We start from the raw sequence: 15,403 nt of genomic DNA, 5'->3' as shown, positions 1-15,403 counted from the left end.
CCTTCACGCATTCAATCCGTTTCCTTATTTCGAAAAACTTGAACTTACCATAGTTTGGGTAATGCTTTTCACACCCGTTATAAAATCTATATAGAAACACCATTTTTTTAATTATAGTTTCAATGCTATTAAATGACATTCAAAGGCAATTACTAATTTAACTAAATTAAATTCTTCACTCCTTCTAATTATGAACCTTCCCTCTTTAAACCTTAATTTACGGCACAATTATTTTTGTTTTATAAAATTCAAAATAATTGTAAGACAATGAAGAAATAAATTAAACGATGATAAATTTTTTATTATAAACAAGTATGTTTAAATTTTGACTAAGAAGAGAAAATGTGCATACCTATTCTGGAATCCCCTTTAGGGGATCCTAAAGTCTACAGTTCATATGGTAAAAATCCAGGGAGCGAGAGAACATGATGACTCCAACAATATATCACTTGAAAGTTGTGCGTGGTGCCTGAACAACATACAGGGTTGGTCTTTTGCAAAGCCAGAAATTAAGCAGAAGAATCTGCTATGCATGGTGTGTGTGCTGAATTCACCATCTCTCCGCAGTCTCCCAGCTCACCAGCCGAGCAACAAAATGACCAAGGAGGTTATGACCCGCGTTCGAAGCCCTTTTAATTTTTTGAAGGTAGCTCATTAATTAGCATGAATGGAGGAGGGCTTTGCAATTCCACCAGTGCTATTGTGTGTGTGTATGTATTATGTACATCTGCTAAACTTCTTACTCATCTGTGTGTGTTCACTACTGCTGACCGATTCTCATTAGAATGTCATTATTTCCCGACATCAATCATAATAAGAAACTATTGAACAGCTTCTTTATTATTTGGCCCCCATCATGAAAATAACTAACAAACAAAAATTATCACAGTTGTAGTAGAGGCCAGAGGCTAAACAATCAAATTTGTTTAGTGCAGCCTCTAACATTATATATATATATATATTCAACAGATTGATTTGAGTGGATGCAATAGAACTAGATGAATTGATGAATTTGGCTTCTATTATCTGGTATCCCATAACATATGGAGCATTCTACCGAATCTGTAAGGTTATAGAGATTTATGAAAGAATCCAGAAAAACGAAAACTGATCAATTACACTTTTAGGGATGAAGAGGTTGATCAAGAATTTAGCGTTTAATTGCTGTGTTGGTTTCACAATCTTCTTGTAATTACCAATTTAGAGTGAGAAAAACCAAAAAAAAAAAGGACAACAAGAAACCTTCAAGGCATTTCAATTAAGATACTGCACCATCCATTAATTGTTTGTTTATTTTCATAATCGAAATGGTAATTAAAAATAAGGGTCATTCTATAATGCCGTAGCTAAATTTACGGCATTGATGTCGTAATGGACGTGGACCGTTAGATTTGAATAAAAAATCTCTACCATTAATTCTAAATAAATAAGTAACCTGTTACCTAAATAGCAGGTAATTACTCTTTTTTGTTCAAGTTTCAGGTTACATTTACTAATTTTATGTGTGATTTACAAGTTTTATGAAACTTTTACAAGTTAATGTTGATTTACAAGTTATATGTAACATTTACAAGTTTTTGTTTTGTTTACAAATTCTTCTTACAATTTACAACTCTAACATTAATTTACCTATTTTTCCATTAATTTACTAGTTGTATGTGTGGTTTACAAATTTTTTGTTTTATTTAACACTTAATGTCAATTTACAAGTTCTATGTAATTTTTCTAAATTTTGGTTTTGTTTACAAGTTCTTCTTACAATTTACAACTCCAACATTAATTTATTCATTTTTCCATCAATTTACTAATTTTATGTGTGATTTACACATTTTTTGTTTCATTTCACAATTAATGTCAATTTACTAGTTGTATGTCATTTTTATAAGTTTTTGTTTTGTTTACAAGTTCTTCTTACAATTTACAACTCTAACATTAATTTACCAATTTTTTCATTAATTTACTAGTTTTATGTGTGATTTACACATTTTTTGTTTCATTTCACAATTAATGTCAATTTACTAGTTGTATGTCATTTTTCTAAGTTTTTGTTTTGTTTACAAATTCTTCTTGCATTTTACAACTCCAACATTAATTTACTCATTTTTCCATCAATTTACTAGTTTTATGTGTGATTTACACATTTTTTGTTTCATTTCACAATTAATGTCAATTTACTAGTTGTATGTCATTTTTCTAAGTTTTTGTTTTGTTTACAAGTTCTTCTTGCATTTTACAACTCCAACATTAATTTACTCAGTTTTCCATCAATTTACTAGTTTTATGTGTGATTTACACACTTTTTGTTTCATTTCACACTTAATGTCAATTTACTAGTTGTATGTCATTTTTCTAAGTTTTTATTTTGTTTACAAGTTCTTCTTACAATTTACAACTCCAACATTAATTTACCAATTTTTTTCATTAATTTACTAGTTTTATGTGTGATTTACATATTTTTTGTTTCATTTCACACTTAATGTCAATTTACTAGTTGTATGTCATTTTTCTAAGTTTTTGTTTTGTTTACAAGTTCTTCTTGCAATTTACAACTCCAACATTAATTTACCGATTTTTTCATTAATTTACTAGTTTTATGTGTGATTTACATATTTTTTGTTTCATTTCACACTTAATGTCAATTTACAAGTTCTATGTCATTTTTCTAAGTTTTTGTTTTGTTTACAAGTTCTTCTTCCAATTTACAACTCTAACATTAATTTACTCAATTTTCCATCAATTTACTAGTTTTATGTGTGATTTACATATTTTTTGTTTCATTTCACACTTAATGTCAATTTATTAGCTCTATGTCATTTTTCTAATTTTGTTTTGTTTACAAGTTCTTCTTACAATTTACAACTCCAATATTAATTTACTCATTTTTCCATTAATTTACTAGTTTTATGTGTGATTTACAAATTAATTGTTTCATTTCACACTTAATGTCAATTTACAAGTTCTATGTCATTTTTTAAAGTTTTTGTTTTGTTTACAAGTTCTTCTTGCAATTTACAACTCCAACATTAATTTACTCATTTTTCCATCAATTTACTAGTTTTATGTGTGATTTACATATTTATTGTTTCATTTCACACTTAATGTCAATTTACTAGTTCTATGTCATTTTTCTAAGTTTGTTTTGTTTACAAGTTCTTCTTACAATTTACAACTCCAACATTAATTTACTCATTTTTTCATTAATTTACCGGTTTTATGTGTGATTTACAAATTTATTGTTTCATTTCACACTTAATGTCAATTTGCGAGTTCTATGTCATTTTTCTAAGTTTTTGTTTTGTTTACAAGTTCTTCTTGCAATTTACAACTCCAACATTATTTTACTCATTTTTTCATTAATTTACTAGTTTTATGTGTGATTTACAAATTTATTGTTTCATTTCACACTTAATGTCAATTTACAAGTTCTATGTCATTTTTCTAAGTTTTTGTTTTGTTTACAAGTTCTTCTTGCAATTTACAACTCCAACATTAATTTACTCATTTTTCCATCAATTTACTAGTTTTATGTGTGATTTACACATTTATTGTTTCATTTCACACTTAATGTCAATTTACAAGTTCTATGTCATTTTTCTAAGTTTTTGTTTTGTATACACGTTCTTCTTGCAATTTACAACTACAACATTAATTTACCAATTTTTCCATCAATTTACTAGTTTTAGGTGTCATTTACATATTTTTTGTTTCATTTCACACTTAATGTCAATTTACAAGTTCTATGTCATTTTTCTAAGTTTTTGTTTTGTTTACAAGTTCTTCTTACAATTTACAACTCCAACATTAATTTACCAATTTTTCCATCAATTTACTAGTTTTAGGTGTGATTTACATGTTTTTTTGTTTCATTTCACAATTAATGTCAATTTACTAGTTGTATGTCATTTTTCTAAGTTTTTGTTTTGTTTACAAGTTCTTCTTACAATTTACAACTCTAACATTAATTTACCAATTTTTCCATTAATTTACTAGTTTTATGTGTGATTTACATATTTTTTGTTTCATTTCATACTTAATATCAATTTGCAAGTTCTATGTCATTTTTCTAAGTTTTTGTTTTGTTTACAAGTTCTTCTTGCAATTTACAACTCCAACATTAATTTACTCATTTTTCCATTAATTTACTAGTTTTATGTGTGATTTACAAATTTAATTTTTTATTTCACACTTAATGTCAATTGGCAAGTTCTATGTCATTTTTCTAATTTTTTTTTTGTTTACAAGTTTTTCTTGCAATTTACAACTCTAACATTAATTTACCAATTTTTCCATTAATTTACTAGTTTTATGTGTGATTTACAAATTTATTGTTTTATTTCACACTTAATGTCAATTTACAAGTTCTATGTCATTTTTCTAAGTTTTTGTTTTGTTTACAAGTTCTTCTTGCAATTTACAACTTCAACATTAATTTACTCATTTTTCCATTAATTTACTAGTTTTATGTGTGATTTACAAATTTATTGTTTCATTTCACACTTAATGTCAATTTACAAGTTCTATGTCATTTTTCTAAATTTTTATTTTGTTTACAAGTTCTTCTTGCAATTTACAACTCCAACATTAATTTACTCATTTTTTCATTAATTTACTAATTTTATGTGTGATTTACATATTTTTTGTTTCATTTCACAATTAATGTCAATTTACTAGTTATATGTCATTTTTCTAAGTTTTTGTTTTGTTTACAAGTTCTTCTTACAATTTTCAACTCTAATATTAATTTACCAAATTTTTCATTAATTTACTAGTTTTATGTATGATTTACATATTTTTTGTTTCATTTCACACTTAATGTCAATTTACAAGTTTTATGTCATTTTTCTAAGTTTTTGTTTTGTTTACAATTTCTTCTTATAATTTACAACTCCAACATTAATTTACTAGTTTTTTTTCTATTTTTTATTTTTTTTTAAATTTTGTAGACCAATTTACCACTCTAACGTTGATTATTGGCATTTTATGATTTAGATAGAATGATATAAGGGTGGGCATGAGTTGGGTTTGATAGGGTTAGTGAAATTCTAACCTGATCTACTTTTTAATGAGTTGAGATAAAATCCATCCAACTTAACTAAATAAACTTGAGATAAAATCTACTTTCTCATCATCTCTTTCTTCTTCCCTCTATTATCAATGGATTGTAGAAGCTCAAATGAAGCAAGTAGCAGCAGGAACAACACAAGCAACTTTTACTATCAATCCCCATCCTTCTCCATTCAAAATGCATCATGACCATTTTCCGGCCAGCTCCATACACAAAAACAACAGCAAATATATCCGGAAACAGCAAAAAAATTAACCCAAAAGTAGTAGTAAATTTATCCAAAAACAGAAAAAAAATTTAACTGAAATACGGCAGCAAATTAACCCAAAACCAGCAGAATTTTAACACAGAAATAGCAGCAACTGAAGCCCAAAACACTCGAAAATTTTACCCAAAAACAGCAGTAAATTTATCCAGAAACAGCAGAAAAATTAATTGAAAAACAGCAGCAAATTTACCCAGAAGCAGCAGAAAATTTAACCCAAAAATAGCAGTAAATTTATCTAGAAACAGCAGAAAATTTAATTGAAAAAAAGCAGCAAATTTACCCAGAAGTAGCAGAAAATTTAACACAAAAACAGCAGCAAATGAAGCCCAAAACAGCAGAAAATTTAACCACAAAACAGCAGAAAATTTAACCCAAAAACAGCAGTAAATTTATCCAGAAACAGCAAAAAATTTAACTGAAAAACAGCAGCAAATTTACCGAGAAACAGCGGAAAATTTAACACAAAAACAGCAGCAAATGAAGCCCAAAACACCAGAAAAATTTACCTCCAAACAGCAGAAAATATAACCCAAAAATAGCAGTAAATTGATCCAAAAACAGCAAAAAATTAGACTAAAAACAGCAGCTAATTTACCCAGAAACAGCAAAAAATTTAACCCAAAATCAGCAGCAAATGAAGCCCAAAACACCAGAAAAATTTAACCCAAGAACAACAGCAAATCATCCCAAATACAGCAGCAAATCATCCCTACGTTTCAAACATGCTTCTCTAGGCTAACTCTAGACTTAATTTTCCCTTCATTACCACAGTGGAACTCATTCTAACTGGTAAATTTATTTGTATAAACAATAATTCACTTTCTATTGAACTAAGAGTTGATGAAATTCATTGATATTGAAATTATTTGCAGTTGATGAACCTCGTATTCTATTAAACTTCCAACCAAAATTAATGCACATGAGAATACAAAATCAAGGGCACAACAATTAACGAAATTTACTTTTAATTTCGTCCAAACCTATACATCGCACCAAATTAAGGTTCAGTTTCTATTTCTTCATTAACCCAAGTGACACAAAACAATTCTATTAAATTTTATGTTGAAATTATTTGTAGCAAACAAACAAATATACCAAAAATAGGCTTACTTGGTGGAATTAACAACAATGCAAACGCGGTGGAGGGGAATCAGTGGCTGGAACTTGCCTTGCCTTCTCTTCCAATCAATAAGATTGAGGGCAGCAGCAACAACTTATGATCAACACCTGGTACTCCGCTTCAGGCACTGTCAAATCTCATCAAAATTTCTTTATCCCTTAATTCTCTTGGAAACCAAACAAAATACCACAACCAATCCAGATGCCCAGTATCCAAAAATTATAAAAAAATCCACTTAAAAAACTTAAAAAAGGGTTAAAAAAAGTCTTAAGAAGAGTTTACCTCCTGAATCACTGATGCCCAGCCGGTATCGTTGTTCCGAAACCCCTTCACGAATACGAACACAGCCTGGTTCTCCTCAACCAAGTTGTTGTAGAGCTTCTTCTTGTCCGATTAAATAATCTATTGGTATTTAGTGATGGATTTAAAGAGGAACGCCTTGGCGATGGGCAAATTTCAAATCCGCTTCTGTTTTGCTGCAAGCAGATTTCAAATCGGTGATGGGCAGGAACACAAACTCAGCCCCTTCACCAACATGAACCGTTGTAGAGCTTCTTATTTCTCGCTTCTTTTTGGCTTCAGGCAGTTTTCAAAGCGATGATTGGCAGGAAAAGAGGAACGATTGAGGAAAACAAAATTTGGGTCAGCCAGCAAGCCCAATCGCTTCGAAAATACAAGATCCGGCGTGCTGCAATTTCTTAGACTCGATGTTGTGCCCTTCGAATTATGAGATTCTATTTGGATTTTTGTAGATTCGGTTTTAAAATATATATATATATATATATATATGTATATAATTTTGAAAATTTTAACCAGTTAATTTTTTTAAATAAATGTTTAGCCGGTTAACAACCGGTTAATGAAAAAAATTTACAAATTTTTTTATTATGTTATAGTTATTGCATACTGTTGATTTAATCCAACGGTGTACAGTAATTACGGCATTAATACCGTAATTTTTATTACGGTATTATAGAATTTTTCTTAAAAATAATTATTTGATTTAAATTCCTATTAAATACAATCTAATTTTATTTAAATTAATTGATCCAGTTCGAAGTTTTAAATGAACTTATGTTATTCCGATGATATGATTCCCTTGAGAGAATATAAACAAAATCTAAATTTTTAAAATTTCCCATCATATGATTTATTATGGATTTTTATAAATGCAGACAGCTGAAATAAATTTATTGCTCTAAAATGACAAAAAAAGTACATAAAGACAATGAGGCTGCGGCCTAGGGACGACAAAAAAATTGGGGTACAACCTAAATCTGTAAAGATCTGGAACATTTAGATACGGAAAAGTTCGAATCCGCACATTAAAAAATGTGAATCTAGATGTTAAATTGTAGAATCCGTACGAATCTCGATTCGATTTCAGATCCAACCGAAAAAAGGATATTGCATTATTTTTTAATTAAATTATTTACAAAATTAAATTTAAATGAAAAATGTATAAGTTAAATGAAAAACATAATAGAATTAATTAAAAAACATAAGTGAAACTAAAGTAAAAAAAAAATTATATATATATATATATATATATATATTGGATCCATATTATTTTATGTGGATTTGTAGTGTTTTTATAATTTTATTTATGTATTTTGCCATCACTACTGCGGCCTGCTTCAATTGCCTGCAACAGAAATTGGGCCCAACACTTATATGGGCCTGCATAATTTCAATTGGCTAGCCGAACTCGTTAAAGAAAAGTACAAAACGGCAGCGGCAAATAATAAAAATAAAAACGAAAATCTTCTTAAAGAAAAAACGGAAATTGGAAAGAACGGTGAGAGAAAAAAAATTCAAATTTTTTTTTAATTTAATTTATTTTTTTATTACGTCTGCCCTGTCTCCTCCTCGCTCTCTCTCCGTGTTCCTTCCCCAGATTCTATCATCCTCCCTCTTTCTTTCTCTCTCTGTTTCTATTTCTCAAATATATTTTTTCATTATTTAAAAATAAAAAAATAAATTAGAAACCCTCGAATGCACAAACTTCCTCATCGTCAAAACCTCGCCTCCACAAAGCAATTCCAAATTCCTGTGACCAAACACGCCCTCTTTCTGTCTTTCTTCCCGAAACCTAATTTTGATCCGCCCCTCAATCTATCCACCATTTAATTTAATGCCCCAATCCCCTCTCTTACATTTGCTATTTGGTCCCTCTTCCTCCTCACAACTATCTTTATACTTTCCATCGTTGATTCGCCGACGCTTCCAACTTCCAAAACATTCTCCTTAGGTTTTGATAAATCTCAACCAATCTGTATCACTAATCTGCTTCTTATTTTTATCTTCAGGGTTTCAGCATATCCTTTTTCTTTACTAATATATTCAGTTTGTTATAAATTTACAATTTTGTATTCTTCTTTAGGTTATATAAATGTCAAAACCTAAAATTCTTCTTACTATTACTTAAGAAAAAGGTTAATAATAATTGAAACTCAAGCATAAAAACAAAACTGATAGACTTTGAATTCGAGAAACTTAGTTTGATCGGCAAGTTGTTTTAGTAGTTGTGGTGGCGGTGGCGGTGACATTTTGGGTAAAGATTAGCAAAGCGAAAATTAAAGGGATTGCATGGGAGAGCATGAAGGGCGGAGAGAGCCACCAAGTGGGCTATTATTAAACGGGTTATTGCCCAATGAAGCAGGTTCAGTGATCCGACCACTTGACCCGGGACGATGGTTGAAGGCAGAGGAGATAACTGCAGAGCTTATTGCCCGCATTCAGCCCGACCCCTTTTCCGAAGAACGCCGCAATGCTGTTGCAGCTTATGTTCGGCGCCTCATTATCCAATGCTTTCCTTGTCAGGTTGCCAACTTTTACATATGTGTGAGAATTTGTTTATGCTGCGTTGCTTTATTGATTCGACCCAATGAACATGTATTATGTTGAGTTTTGTTAATGTTGTATATCCCGGTTTAACTTATTAGTCAAAACACAGGCATAAATAGTTGCAATCATCCTATATTTAGTGAATGTGATGGGGTGTTGAACAAATTGGCATCATTTAAGCTTTTGCATTTTCATTTATTTTATGTTATTATTCACTAGTGATTATTTTTGTGTACAGGTTTTTACTTTTGGGTCTGTACCCCTTAAGACCTATTTACCAGATAGGGACATTGACTTAGGAGCTTTTAGTGATGATCAAACTTTGAAGGACACATGGGCTCATCTGGTGCGTGATATGTTGGAAAATGAAGAGAAGAATGAGCATGCTGAATTCCGTGTCAAGGAGGTTCAGTACATTCAGGCAGAAGTGAGTTTCATCGTACCCTGGTTTTCTAAAGATTGTGGCTCATAGTCTTCCATTCATGCCCTGTATTATTTGATGGAAAATTTCCGTCTGATGTAGTTTTACAAATTTCAAACTTGTGATTTATTTTAACTGGAGATAAGTTTGGATTTATCCCCTGAAATTTTAGTTTCAGAGTTGCAATGCTATTCGTTGTGACTGATTGTGGTGATTTATTTATCTGAGAAGATGCTTGATTGTCCACTAAACCGTTACTGTTATTATGGTTATCTAAATTCTTATTTGTGGATTTTCTGCATAAATTCTAATGTAACCTATATAAGCCCATTTTGCCTCAAGTTTTTTGTTTTGTACTGAATTTAACATTCTTTTTCTGTTATTATTTGTAGGTAAAGATAATAAAGTGCCTTGTCGATAATTTTGTTGTAGACATAGCATTTAACCAGCTTGGTGGGTTATGCACTCTTTGTTTCCTTGATGAGGTCCGTGGTGCATCAACTTTGCCATTGAACGTTTCCTTTTCAAATTGTAATCCATTATGATGATTATGTTTATTTGCTAATTGTTTTTCTCTGCTTAAATAGGTTGATCATTTGATAAATGAGAATCATCTTTTCAAGCGCAGCATTATACTGATAAAGGCTTGGTGTTATTATGAAAGCCGAATATTGGGTGGTCACCATGGACTTATATCATCTTATGCCTTGGTCACATTGGTTCTTTACATATTTCATGTTTTCAATGGTTCTTTTGCTGGTCCGCTTGAGGTGGCTATGTGAACATTTTCTCACTATTTTCATACATTTGTACTTTTAGTAGTCTGATAGTTTTTATCTTTCCACTCGTAGGTCCTTTATCGTTTTCTAGAGTTTTTTAGCAAGTTTGACTGGGACAACTTCTGTCTAAGCCTTTGGGGTCCTGTACCCATCAGTTTGCTTCCAGATGTAACGGGTATAGATATTTTGCTTGAAAATTCTAATTTTGATCCTCGCATAAGTGATCATCAAGCTTGATGTTTCCCCTTGGTCTGTTTTACAGCGGAACCTCCTCGAAAATATGGTGGAGTGTTACTTCTTAGCAAATCGTTTCTTGATTCTTGTAGGTATGCATATGCTGATTTTCCCTGTGGCCAAGAAAATCAGGGCCAACCCTTTGTTTCAAAACATTTTAATGTCATCGATCCTTTGCGTGTAAACAACAACCTTGGGCGCAGTGTTAGTAAAGGTGCATTGACAAACTATATACTACAGTTCTATTTCTTTTGTGGGCTTATTATTTGTTGCGATACTGTGATCACTTCTGTTCATTCCTCTGGCATGGTGAATGTGATACTATTAATTTTATTTTGAATTAATATCTTTCTTTTTTTTTTGAATGATCTTTGTAATTCCATGAAACATTGCCTGTTCCTATTTTTTAATGTTTTGCTTATTTTTATTTCTTACCTACCATTTTCCAGTGGCAATTTGAACTGTCTTCATGTGGTTCTTTTTTGTAGCCTGCTTGGGCTCCAATGTCGGTTAGCATAAGCAGGTTATATTTTAGTTTAGTTGTGGCTTCATATATGCCTAACCTTTTTATGATTGTATGCTATGAATGGCATCTTAATATGTTTTTGCTTGGTTACTTTCTTAATTTTTCTTCACAATAGAAAATTTCACTTCTTTACTAGGTGAACTCCTGTGTTGGTCTCCATTGATTCACTTTATGCATCTGGTATCTTGTAGTTGATTTATTCTCGAGAAGGGCATTGTCTAAGAAGTTACCTGTGACTTTTTCTAACCCTCCCACACTTATTGTGGTGGTGCTTACTTTTAACAAATGAAATAAAACCAAGAGCAGAATAAATACATGGGGATGAGAACCTTACCCGCATCAACCCTTTCCATATTATCATTCAAAGTTGGGCGACCGTGGGTGCAAAGTGCATACGCGGCCAGCAGAGCTACGCCCAAGGTGTCACGCTCAGATGATCCTAGATATGTTTATATTAACTATGGGGTTTCTATATTTAAATATTTTTAATAAATGTAAAGGGCTTAATAGGCATTATGATGAAGATAACCTTTTATAATATAATTTATTTGTTTACAAGTGTTTTGTGTTTGTGACTTCATTGGCTTCACTTTTTCTTTGGGATGGAATTCTAAATGAGTCCACTGTAGTTGTTAATAACCTTCAAATAATCTATTTTTACCTCAAAACATCTTTTATATTCTTTGTATGATCCTATTTTTAGTGTAGCCGTCGATAACCTTCACACATTTTGGCAAAATTCACTGCATCTGTGAAGCAAATGGTATGGAACATATACTTATAAGCTTGCACAAATACATTTATATGGTCTGAGTTCAATATATTGGTGCACAAATATGGAGTATCGGCTATGAGATTGTAGTGCTTTTGATGTGCTTGTAATTCTTGGTCTGATTTTCTACTATCTGAAATTTTGTAATTTGTTTCCTTCTGTCTATATAAATTGGCCAGGTAACTTCTTTAGGATACGCACGGCATTTGCATTTGGGGCTAAAGGGCTGGCAAGGTTACTTGATTGTCCCAATGAGGACTTATATAATGAAGTAAATCAGTTTTTTATGAATACCCGGGATAGACATGGTAGCGGCATTCGTCCGGATGCACCAAGGAATGACTTGTGGCGCTTGCGATTGTCAAATCGAGACCATCAACATGAGCCTGAGAATCTCCACAACAATTCAGGTTTAGGTGGCAAAAGAAATGAGATTTCCATTGGTTGTGAATCTCAAGTTGACAGATCGCATGGTAGTGCTTCATCTCAGCATATTAATAGTCCTGTTGAAAGTACTTTTAGGGTCAGTTCTGTTTCCACAGTTTCTCGTACACAAACCCAAAAGAACTATGGTAACTTGAATAGCACCAGGGCTTTTGATCAGGGTAGAAGGGATGCTAGTATTAATCAGAATGCAAATAATGATAAAGGTAACAGAAGTTTTAAACCTGATACAATGATTGGTGACATTAAGGGTAGATATCTGTTTGCACGGACACGCTCTAGCCCCGAGCTTACAGACACGTATGGTGAAGTTACCTCCCAAGGGCGGCCTAAGAAACCCCCAGAAAGTGTAAAATGCCAGATGTCTTCTTCAAAGTTGGAGAATAGTAGAAGGAAGAACTTGGAATCTGATATTTTGGCAAGCCATGACATTAGATCTTCAACTGACAATCCTTCATCTGTTAGTCACACTGCATCCTGTCAGAGCTTTGATGCTACTGCTGATTCAAACAGTGTGTTTAATAGTTACGGTGATGATCTGGTCTTGGGTGCTATGAGTGAAGAATTTTCTTCTGTTGCAGGGACACAAGGGATGCAACAGGAAGAGCAAGATCTTGTGAACTTGATGGCATCTTCCATGGCTCATGGTTTTAATGGACAGGTCCGCATTCCACTGAATTTAGCTTCTGGTCACTTACCTCTTCCTCTACCACATTCAATTCTAACTTCAATGGGATATTCTCAGAGAAATTTGGGTGGAATGGTTCCCACCAATCTTCCCTTCATTGAGACTGCATCGGGTGCCAACATGCAGTTTCCCCAAAGTTTGGTTTCCTCACCATTAACCCATTTTTTTCCTGGTGTTGGATTGACCTCAAGCTCGGAAGATTCACTTGAACGCGGTAATGAAAATTTTGGTCCTGTGGAAACGAACCCTATGGAGGGTGATAATGATTACTGGCATCAGCAGGACCGGGGTTCTGGTGGCGGATTTGATCTTGAGAATGGAAATTTTGAGATGCTTCAGTCTGACGATAAGCAGCAATCAACTTCAGCTGGTTATAACCTTCTTCCTTCATCTCAGATAGGTGCCTCTAGCAGTGCTAGAAGAGCTCCACATAAATTCAACAAAGATGCCAGGGAGTCAATGAGGGAAGATCATGAAGATTCTTTCCATTATCTAGATAGTAGAGGTAACGAGGTTTACTTTGATGACAGATCTGCCAGTTCAAGATCTATGCCTGCTTCACATACAAGTTCTGTGAAAAGTAAAACCAATTCTGAGAGTTCTTGGGAAGGATCATCGGCAAAGGTCTCAAAACCAGCTAAAGAAAAAAGGGGTAGAAAAATGGCTTCTACTGCTTCTCCAGTGTATGGAAAAGGTAGTAGTGTGTCAGAAAATTCTTCTGTTCAGGCTGATGAAGACAACAAAGAATGGAATCTGCTTCCAACCATGGGGTCTGAAATACCAGACAGGAGTGTAGGACTTCAATCCCTTGCTCCTTTACATATTCCAAGGCATCAAATGCCCGGATCTGAAGAAGCTCAGACAAGTGGGTCAGAATCAGTGATTCCGATTGCTCCTGTCCTCTTAGGTCATGGTGCTCGACAAAGGTCCCCGGACAATTCAGAGGTTGTTCCCTGGACCTTTTATCCCACAGGTCCACCTGTTAGCTTTTTTACGATGCTTCCAATGTACAACTTCCCAACTGAGTCAGGAACCTCTGATGCATCAACAAGCCATTTTAGTGGGGAAGAGGGCCTGGGAAGCAGTGATTCTGGTCAAAAGTTTGATATGTCTGAGGGACTTGATCAGTCAGAGGCGTCAAGTACTTCAATTTCTATGAGAAGGTCTGCTCATGTCGAACCATTGGAGCACAAGTTTGACATTCTCAACAGTGACTTTCCTAGCCATTGGCAAAATTTACAATATGGCCGGTTTCACAATCTTCTTGTAATTAGCAATTTAGAGTGAGAAAAACAAAAGTGCTATTTCCAGAAAAAGGAGAACAAGAAACCTTCAAGGCATTTCAATCAAGATACTGCACCATCCATTAATTGTTTGTTTATTTTCATAATCGAAATGGTAATTAAAAATAATTATTTGATTTAAAATCCTATTAAATACAATCCAATTTATTTAAATTAATTGATCCAGTTCGAAGTTTTAAATGAACTTATGTTATTCAGATGATATGATTCCCGTGAGAGAATATAAACAAAATCTAAATTTTCAAAATTTCTTATCATATGATTTATTGTGGATTTTTATAAACGCAGACAGCTGAAATAAATTTATGGCTTTAAAATGACAAAAAAGTATATAAAGGCAATGAGGCTGCGGCCTTGGGACGGTAAAAATATCGGGGTACAGTCTGAATTCGCAAAGATTTGGAACATTCAGATATGGAAAAATTTGGATCCGCATATTAAAAAATGTGGATCCAGATGCTAAATTATAGAATCCGTACATATCCAAATTCGAATCCGGATCCGGCCGAAAAAAGGATATCGCATTATTTTTTAATTAAATTATTTACTAAATTAAAATTAAATAAAAATATATAAGTTAAATGAAAAACATAATAGAATTAATTAAAAAACATAAATGAAACTAAAGTAAAAAATAAATTATATATATATATATTGGAATCCATATTATTTTATGTGGACTTGTAGTGTTTTTTTATTTTATATATGTAGTTTGCCATCACTACTGCGGCCTGCTTCAATTGCCTGCAACAGAAATTGGGCCCAACACTTATATGGGCCTGCATAATTTCAATTGGCTAGCCCAACTCATTAAGGAAAAGTACAAAACGGCAGCGGCGAATAATAAAAATAAAAACGAAAATCTTCTTAAATAAAAAAAGGAAAATGGAAAGAACGGTAAGAGAAAAAAAATTCAAAAATTTTTTTAATTTAAT

General features: G+C 32.4%; 1 protein-coding gene and 1 long non-coding RNA gene across 2 annotated transcripts; one reads left to right on the top strand and one right to left on the bottom strand.

Moving 5' to 3' along the window:
- Nucleotides 1-1,224: 1,224 nt before the first annotated feature.
- On the bottom strand, nucleotides 1,225-7,295 carry LOC127901023 (uncharacterized). Its single transcript, XR_008052996.1, has 2 exons — nucleotides 6,736-7,295; nucleotides 1,225-6,580 (listed from the first exon to the last, which is right to left on the bottom strand). It is a non-coding gene; the product is annotated as an uncharacterized LOC127901023 (long non-coding RNA).
- Nucleotides 7,296-8,232: 937 nt separating this feature from the next.
- LOC127901015 (uncharacterized) lies at nucleotides 8,233-14,534 on the top strand. The gene is made up of 7 exons (XM_052436797.1): nucleotides 8,233-9,276; nucleotides 9,539-9,727; nucleotides 10,114-10,206; nucleotides 10,309-10,491; nucleotides 10,573-10,675; nucleotides 10,763-10,948; nucleotides 12,212-14,534. Exons 1-7 carry the CDS (start codon nucleotides 9,043-9,045, stop codon nucleotides 14,449-14,451), a joined length of 3,228 nt encoding a protein of 1,075 aa, XP_052292757.1. The 5' UTR covers nucleotides 8,233-9,042; the 3' UTR covers nucleotides 14,452-14,534.
- Nucleotides 14,535-15,403: the final 869 nt, after the last annotated feature.

The sequence above is a fragment of the Citrus sinensis genome, chromosome 3, assembly GCF_022201045.2.
Source record: "Citrus sinensis cultivar Valencia sweet orange chromosome 3, DVS_A1.0, whole genome shotgun sequence".
Lineage (NCBI taxonomy): Eukaryota > Viridiplantae > Streptophyta > Magnoliopsida > Sapindales > Rutaceae > Citrus > Citrus sinensis.
The sequence above is the reverse complement of the archived record's forward strand: the minus strand, read 5'-3'. Positions and strand labels throughout refer to the sequence as shown.